This window comes from Arachis hypogaea, chromosome 4, assembly GCF_003086295.3.
Source record: "Arachis hypogaea cultivar Tifrunner chromosome 4, arahy.Tifrunner.gnm2.J5K5, whole genome shotgun sequence".
In the NCBI taxonomy this organism is placed as follows: Eukaryota; Viridiplantae; Streptophyta; class Magnoliopsida; order Fabales; family Fabaceae; genus Arachis; species Arachis hypogaea.
The window spans coordinates 28,758,579-28,768,346 of NC_092039.1; the positions used below are offsets into that span (position 1 = coordinate 28,758,579).

Sequence of the window (9,768 nt, forward strand, 5' to 3'; positions counted from 1 at the left end):
CATCAGCAAGTTGAAGACAAATCTGAGTTGATTTGACCTCTTCAGTCAAGCCAAGCTTTCTGATAGTGGCTGCAGGGATTAGGTTGATACATGCCCCAAGATCACGTAGAGCTGTCTTGGTATAAGTACCCTCCAATGTGCATGGTATCATAAAGCTCCCAGGATCCTTGAGCTTCTCTGGCAAGCTCTTTAAGATGACTGCAATGCATTCTTCAGTGAGAAAAACTTTTTCAGTCTCTCTCTAATCCTTCTTATGGCTTAAGATCTCTTTCATGAACTTAGCATAAGAGGGTATTAGCAAACAGAATCTTGATTTCAAGAGTCCTGAGATAGTCTGCAAAGTGGGTAAATTGTTTATCCTGTTCAGCTTGGCGGAGTTTCTAAGGATAAGGCATTTTAGCTTTGTATTCTTCAACCTTGGTTGCTGCAGGTTTATTTCCTACAGAGGTAGGTTGAGAAGCCTTCTTGAGGGGGTTATTATCAGCACTTGTAGGTGTCTGATCCCTCATAGGCGTTTGAACACTAGGATAGAAGGAGGAATGGGTGTTTAACGTCAGATTCCTACCTTTTTATGGCGTTTGAACGCCAGAACTGGACATGGGTTGGGCGTTTAACACTAACTTTTCACCCTTTTCTGGCATTTGAACGCCAGAACTGGGCATCCACTGGGCGTTTAACACCAATTTTCACCCTTTTCTGGCGTTTGAACGCCAGAATCATTCCTCTCTAGGCTCTTACTATCCACAAAGGAATTTTGGGTGGCAACTTGCTCATTCTCTGTCAGTTATTCTTTTCTTGGCTTTCTGTTGCTTTGAGTTGAGGTATTTAATATTTTTCTACTTCTTAATTGAACTGCTTGGCACTCTTCTGTTATCTGTTTTGATAACTGCTGTTTTGTCTGATTCAATTGTTCCTCCAAACATTGGTTTGCATCCTTGGTTTCTTGTAGCATTGCCTTAAACTCTGCTAGCTGTTCTATTAGATAGTATAATTGCTGATTGGATTCAGTATCCTGTTCTGGAGGACTAAGTTCAGTGGATACCGCCTTAGCTTCTTCTTTCATAGAGGACTCACTGCTTAAGTATAGATGCTGATTTCTAGCAACTGTATCTATGAACTCTTGAGCTTCGTCAATTTTTTTCTCATGTGTATAGATCCACCAGCTGAGTGGTCTAGAGATATCTGGGCTTTTTCTGTAAGTCCATATTAGAAGATGTATAACTACACCCACTCGGAAAACATTTCAGACGGGCATTTCCTTAGCATCTCTCTGTACCTCTCCCATGCATCATAAAGGGATTCATGATCCTCTTGTTTAAAGCCTTGGATGTCCAGCCTTAGCTGTGTTATCCTTTTTGGAGGAAAATATTGATTTAGGAATTTATCTGACAACTGTTTCTATGTTCTTATGCTAGCTTTGGGCTGGTTATTTAACCACCTCTTAGCTTGGTCTTTTACAGCAAATAGAAACAGCAATAATCTGTAGACATCCTGATCCACTTCCTTATCACGTACTGTGTCAGCAATTTGTAAGAACTGTGCCAGAAACTCAGTAGGTTCTTTTTGTGGAAGACCGCAATACTGGCAATTTTGTTGCACCATGATAATGAGCTGAGGATTTAGCTCAAAAGTGTTAGCTCTTATGGGGGGTATACAGATACTACTCCCATATGAAGCAGTAGTGGGGTTAGCATATGACCCCAGAGTCCTTTTGGACTGTTCATTTCCACTTAGGTCCATGATGAAAAAATGGAGATGATGTGGATTTATTTTATTAGTTTTATTATATAATAAAATGGATATTAGAATAATAAAATAAAAAAATTGAAAATATTTTATGAGGATTTTCGAAAAAGAATGAGGAGAGAGGAAGTGGTTAGGAGTTTTTGAAAAAGATATGATTTTAAAAATTTTGAACAAATCAACCGAATGAATTCGAAAATTATGAGCAATTAAAGGAAAAGATATTTTTTATTTTTGAATTTTATTATGAAAGAGAAAAACACACAAAAGACATAAGACTTAAAATTTTTAGATCTAATGCTCCTTGTTTTCGAAAATTTTGGAGGAAAAACACCAAGGAATACCAAACTTAAAAATTTTAAGATCAAAACACAAAGAAGACTCAAGAACACTTTGAAGACTCACAAGAACAACAAGAACAAAAAGAAAGAACACCAAACTTAAAATTTTTAGAAAACCAAAATAAAATTTTCGAAAACTAAAGAAAAATTAACAAGAGAACACCAAACTTAAAATTTGATAGAAGATTTAATCAAAGAAAAATTATTTTTAAAAAGATTTTAGAAAGGAAGACTCAAAGGAGCAACTATTCCCAAAAACATACACATTCAACAAATGCAAGGATTAAACAAAGAAAAACTATTTTTTTTTTTGAAAAAGGTTTTAATTATTATATAATATTTTTAGATGACAAAAACGCAAAAGACACCAAACTTAAAACATGTAACTAGACTCAATGAAAAACAAACAATTAATAAAGAAAAATAATATTTTTGAAAGAATTTTTTTTGAAAAGAAAGTAAAAGAATCTAAACCAAAAAGAAATTTTTTTTCCTAATCTAAGTAACAAAATAAATCGTCAGTTGTCCAAACTCGAACAATCCCCAGCAACGGCGCCAAAAACTTGGTGCACGAAATCACAATCACACTTTTGCAATTCCACACAACTAACCAGCAAGTGTACTGGGTCGTCTAAGTAATACCTTACGTGAGTAAGGGTCGATCCCACGAAGATTGTCGGATTGAAGCAAGCTATGGTTATCTTATAACTCTTAGTCAGGATATTAATAAGGGTTCTTAGTTTTAATTGCGAAAAATAAAAGAATATGAAATAAATACTTGTTATGTAGTAATGGAGAATGGGTTGGAGTTTTGGAGATGCTCTGTCTTCTGAATCTCTGCTTTCCTACTGTCTTCTTCTTCACGCACGCAAGGCTTCTTCCATGGCAAGCTGTATGTTGGTGGATCACCGTTGTCAATGGCTACCATCCGTCCTCTTAGTGAAAATGGTCCATATACATGGCTAATCATCTGTCGGTTCTCACTTGTGTTGGAATAGGACCCAGTGATCCTTTTGCGTCTGTCACTACGCCCAACATTCGTGAGTTTCAAGCTCTTCACAGTCATCCCATCCTAGATCCTACTCGAAATACCACAGACAAGATTTAGACTTTCCGGATCTCAGGAATACTGCCAATTGATTCTAGTTTATACCACGAAGACTCTGGATTCACGACTTGAACGCTCTGTTGTCAGGAGAGGCAGTCAAACTCGTGAACCAGGAACCCAAGAGATAAAGACTCAATCTAAGGTAGAACAGAAGTGGTTGTTAGGCACACGTTCATAGGTTGAGAATGGTGATAAGTGTCACGGATCATCACATTCATCATGTTTAAGTGCGAGTGAATATCTTAGAATAGAATCAAGCGCGATTGAATAGAAAACAGAAGTAATTGTATTAATCCATCGAGACACAACAGAGCTCCTCACCCCCAACCATGGGGTTTAGAGACTCATGCCATAGGAAATACAAGTTTAGATGTAAAATGTCATGAGATACTGAAGGAATCTCTAAAAGTAATTTTTATACTCAACTCGTAACCTAGGTTTACAGAAAATGATTAAGCTAAGATAGATAGTGCAAAAATCCACTTTAGGGGCCCACTTAGTGTGTGTTTGGACTGAGCAATGAAGCTTTCACGTGTAGAGGCTATCCCTGGCGTTTAACTTCAGCTTTTGTGCCAGTTTGGGTGTTTAACTCCAGCTTGTATCCTATTTTTGGCGTTTAACGCCAAAATAGGGTGGAAAGTTGGTGTTAAACGCCAGTTTGCGTCATCACAACTCGGGCAAAGTATGGACTATTATATATTGCTGGAAAGCGCAGGATGTCTACTTTCAAACGCAATTGAGAGCGCACCAATTGGGCTTCTGTAGCTCCAAAAAATTCATTTCAAGTGCAGGGAGGTCAGAATCCAACAACATCTGCAGTCCTTTTTCAACCTATGAATCAGATTTTTACTCAGGTACCTCAATTTCAGCCAGAAAATATCTGAAATCACAGAAAAACACACAAACTCATAGTAAAGTCCAGAAATATAATTTTTGCATAAAAACTAATAAAAATTATAATAAAAGGTAGCTAGATCCTACTAAAAACTATATGAAAATACCCCCAAAAAACGTATAAAATATCTGCTCATCAATCTCCAATTCTAAGGAGGATGTGGAGAAGGAATTTGCAGAGACACTAGAAGATTGGGATAGTGAAAATTACCAGATTATCACTTGATTCTGCAACACTTCTACTCCCGGTATTCATTTACAGTTTGGGATTTTAAAACTGCTCAAGAGGTATGGGATCATTTGGCAAAGCATCACATTAGTTTTGATCTCTCTCATCAGTATCAACTACTAAAGGAGCTTCATAGACTTAAGCAAGAACGTGGCCAATTGGTTTTTGAATTTCTTGCTCATATGGAAATTATTTGGGATCAATTGACCTTTTATGAGCCTGTTCTTAAAGATTCTACTGATGCTAAGGCATATGAGGATTATCGAAATTGGACATGTCTCACACAGTTTTTTATGGAGCTTACTGATGACTATGACCCGATTAGGGCTTCTCTTCTTCATCAAAATCCCTTGCCTAGTCTTGAAGATTCTCTTCCTCGTCTTAAGTCTGAAGAAACACACTTGGGATTGACTCGATCTAAGAGTGAAACTGTCTTTGCTACCACTGATAGAAAGGGCGAATTCTGTCGAAACTATAACTGTCCTGGGAACCCCTTCTTTGATTGTCCCTCTATTGAATGTCGTAAATCCAAATAGAAAGGTCACATTCGCCCCAATTGCCCGAAACTATTTTACCATTATTGTAAGCTCTCGGGTCACTTGATTACTACTTGTCCTATTAGACCACCACGTTCAGATCAGAACAAGTATCAACCTCATCACAAGATTTATAACAACTCTCTGAATATACCTAATTCTACTGCTACTGCTGCTATCGAATCCACCAATTCTACCTCTCTCAACCTACCATCTGTCTCTCTATCAGATATTGAATCTCTTCTTAAGGAACTTCTCTCTTTTTCTGGTAATACCTCTTCTGCTCTTTTCACCCCTCCAGGTAATTCTGAATAGTATTTTGATTCTAGTTGTATTAGTCATATGCCTCCTTTGTGACATCTTTTCTCGTCATTGTCGACCACTGCAAACGCACCTTCTGTCAACACTGCTAATGGTTCCATCTTGCATGCAACACATCAGGGATGTATTTCAGAGTCCAATATTTATCTTCCTGATACTTATTTTATTTCAAAATTAAATTTTAATCTTATCTCTATTGGTAAACTTGTTGAGCTCAATTTTGATGACAAATTTTTTACTTCTGGTTGTCGTGTGTAGGATCATCGGACGGGAAATATCATCGGGACTGGTTGTAAGGTCAGAAGATTGTTTGAGCTCAAGAACGTTCATGTTCCTTCTACGTCAAATATCCATGCTATTCTCCCTCCATCTACTTTTCACTTGTGGCACCGCCGTTTTCCCTATAGCTCCTTAGGGAAATTACATCCTCTTATGTCTAGGGGTGTTTTAGGTCAAGTTCAGAATGAGTGTTTTGATTGCATCTCTTGCCAAACTCTAAAACAACCTGCCTTATCTTTTTCTAATAATTCCTCTCTTGCTTGCTCTCCTTTTGAACTTATTCATTCTGATGTTTGGGGCCCCGCTCCCACCGCTTCTATGGGAGGGGCTCGATAGTTTTTAGTCTTTATTAATGATTATTCACATTTTACTTAAGTTTATCTTATGACTAATCGTCATGAGCTGCCTCAGATTTATATTAACTATGCCACTATGATTCAAACTCAATTTTCAAAGGTCATTAAAATCTTCAAACGCGATAATGCTATGGAATATCGTGACTCCAAACTTATAAATTTTCTCTCTGAACAGGGTACTTTGTCTGAGTTTTCTTGTCTTGATACCTCTCAATAAAATGGCAAAGCTGAACGTAAACACCGCCATATTCTTGACTTTGTTCGTGCAATGCTTATTTTATCTTCCTGTCCTGAGCATACTTGGGGTGAAGCTGTTCTTACTACTGTTCATGTTATCATTAGACTCCCTTCTTCTGTCCTTGGTAACACTACATCCTATGAGCGTCTTTATCGAACTTCTCCTAATTACAACTATCTTCTTAAATTTGGTTTCCTGTTTTGCCTTTCTTCAGCCTCATGAACACAATAAGCTTGAACCTCGGTCTCGTATATGTTGTTTTCTTGGCTATGCGTCTGAACACAAGGATTATCATTGTTGGGATCCTATCTCTCGATGTATTCATATATCTCGTCATGTTGTCTTTTGGAAGCATCACATGTTCTCTAATTTTTCCTCTTTTGAGTCCATTCCTTTTACTCCGTCACTTTTTTTATTAACTCCAAATGTTGATCTCTTTTTTATTAATGATACTACAGGTTCTATCTCAAGTCCATCCCTCGAGGCCCTTTCTCTTCTGTTTTCTTCATCTTCTGATGATTCCAGACCGGCTGATGCTCTTGCTCCTACTATCATGCCTCTTTCCTGCACTCATTCTTCTAAGGTAAGAAATCCAACTCCTCATCTTCTTGATTATCAATATTTTTCTACTATTCTTCATCATCATGAACCTCGGTCATTCTGAGAGGCCTCTACTAATCCAAGTTTCCAGTAAGAAATGCAGGTAGAAATCCAGGCACTTGAAAAAGCACACACTTCAAACTTGGTTGATCCTACTTCTGATCAAGAAATTGTGGGTAGTAAATGGGTATACAAGATCAAGACTCGCTTTGATGGTTCTATTGATCGTTATAAGGCATGATTGGTTGCTCAACATTGTACGCAAGAGTATGGTATTGATTATGCAGAGACTTTTGATCCAGTCGCTCATTTTACATCTGTTCGAGCTCTCCTTGCCATCGCTGCAGTCAAAAAATGGTTTCTCAGTCAGATGGATGTGAAGAATGTATTTATTAATGAGGATTTGAAAAATAAGGTCTATATGAAACCACCTCTGGGATATCCTTGTCCTTCTAGCAAAGTATGTCTCATTCGCAAGGAATTTTATGGCTTTAAGCAAGCTCCTCGTGAATGGTTTGACAAGTTTAGCACCACCATATGCAATCTTAGTTTCACTTGCAGCCCTTATGAGAATGTGTTCTTCATTTGTAAAAGCAAACATGGAGTTGTTCTTCTACTTTTGTATGTTAATGACATAATCATTACTAGAGATGATGTTGATGGTATCTCTGATCTCAAGGAGTCCCTTCACCATACTTTTGAGATGAAAGATCTTGGTTCTCTCAGCTATTTTCTTGGTCTAGAAGTCATATCCACCGATGAAGGCATCTATTTCTCTCAAGCTAAATATGCTTCAAATCTTCTTGCTCGAGCCAAAATTACAAATAGCTGCATTGAGTCTACAGCTCTTGAGTTTAATATTTGATTTACTCCTATGTATGGCACTGTATTGGATAATCCTACTCTTTATCGATAGTTAGTTGGAGGACTCGTCTACTTAACTGTCATCCGACTAGACATCGCCTATCCGATTCATGTTCTTAGCCAGTTCTTGTCAACTTCTTCTACTACTCACTATGCTGCAGTTCTTTGCATTCTTCGCTATATCAAAGTCACCCTATTTCATGGCCTTTATTTTTCTACCCATTCATCTTTATCCCTTCAGGCGTATTCAGATGCTAATTGGGATGATGATCCCGCAGTGCTATTCAGATTTCCCATAATGATATGTTTCATGAACGCACCAAACACATTGAGATTGACTGTTATTTTGTTCGACAACATATCCTTATTGATGTTATTCCGCTCATAGCTATTGGAACACTGGACATATTGCCGATATCTTCATGAAGGTTCATCATCCGACTCATTTCCAAACTTTGATATCCAAACTCAAGATGGGTATCCTTAGCCCCCACTTGAATTTGAGGGGAAAATATTTGAGAATAATTAGAATCAATTTTGATCAATTTAGCATATCTGTATATTAATTGTAGGATTGTATGATTTTATTATTTTGATTCTTCTAGTACCTTAAGGAATATAGAATCATTGAAGAGACCATGCATGTTACCTTTTGTGAATATAACTCCATTTCAAGTGTTGTTAAAGAAAATAATGCAGGAATTGAAACTAAACAAAACTCAAGTGAAACTCAAGGTGAAGACAAATCAGAACCCTGATAGGAAATTGTTGTTTAAAACTCTGCATCCCAAATTACAGGAGATAATTATGTTTTGTCTCTTACTACAGTAGAGAATTTTGGAAATCTCAACATTGTAGAGCCAAAACATACTAGATCTGCTCTTGCATCACCCAAACCCATAGAATGGAAGTTCTTGAAAAACTATCCACAAGAGTTTATAGTTGGAGATACATCTTAAGGAGTTACCACAAGATCATCAAATAGAAGAAGAATGAAACACAATGATCTTGCTCCCATCTCTCAAATAGAACCTCAAAATGTGAAGGAAGCTCTTAATGATCCATCATGGGTTAAAGCAATGGAAGAAGAGCTAATCCAATTTGAGAAAAATAAAGTTTGGATATTTGTACCAACCTCAAATAGGAAGAAGGTAACCAGTACCAAATGGATCTTCCGAAATAAATTGGCTGAGGATGGAAGCATTGCAAGAAATAAAGCAAGACTAGTGGCTCAAAGGTATGATCAAGAAGAGGGCATTGACTTCGATGAATCTTTTGCTCCGGTTGCAATAAGGGAAGCAATAAGATTATTACTTGCCTATGCTACTCACAAAGGGTTCAAACTTTTCAAATGGATGTCAAATGTGCCCTTTTAAATGGTATTATTGATAGAAAAATATATGTGGCTCAACCTCCAAATTTTGAAAACAACAATTTTTCAAACCATGTTTTTAAACTTTTAAAAGCTCTTTATGGTTTGAGACAAACTCCTAGAGCTTGGTATGAAAGACTTAGTTCTTTCTTATCAAAAAATGATTTTCAAAGGGATACCACAGATACAACTCTTTTCATTAAAGAATTTAATGATAACTTCATTCTTGTTCAAATTTATGTGGATGATATTGTGTTTGGTTCGGCTAATAAAGCCTTGTGTGCTGATTTGGAAAATTAATTACTAGTGAGTTTGATATGAGCATGATGGGAGAACTCACATTCTTCTTAGGACTCCAAATCAAACAAACCCCTAGTGGTATTTTTGTGCACCAAGGTAAATATGCCAAAGAATTAGTAAAGAAATTTAGTTTAGAAAAATCCAAACAAATGAGCACTCCAATGGATCCAAACTCTAAACTAGAAAAGAATGAAAATGGAAAAGATATGGAAGAAACAAGGTATAGGGAATCATTGGATCTCTTATGTAGACCGGATGTTGTTCAAAGTGTTGGAGTTTGCTCTAGATTCTAATCACATCCAAAAGAATTCCATCTTCTGGCCGTCAAAAGAATCATTAGATATGTAAATGGCACTTCTAATTTTGGTTTTTGGTATCCTAAATCCGACAATTTTTGTATAGTGGGATATTATGATGCAGATTTTGTTGGTGACCAAGTTGATAGAAGAAGCACTTTAGGGATCTGTTGCTTTCTTGGACAGTTGCTAAACATGTGGTCTAACAAGAAACAGGCTACTGTTGCATTGTCCACAGTCGAGGCTGGATACACAGCGACTTCTTATTGTTGTTCACAATTGTTATGGCTT

General features: G+C 37.0%; 1 protein-coding gene across 1 annotated transcript; it reads left to right on the forward strand.

Annotated features, from left to right (window-relative positions):
• The first annotated feature begins 8,501 nt into the window (after window positions 1–8,501).
• On the forward strand, window positions 8,502–8,885 carry LOC140184087 (uncharacterized mitochondrial protein AtMg00820-like). Its single transcript, XM_072234373.1, has one exon. It carries the CDS (start codon window positions 8,502–8,504, stop codon window positions 8,883–8,885), a length of 384 nt encoding a protein of 127 aa, XP_072090474.1.
• Window positions 8,886–9,768: the final 883 nt, after the last annotated feature.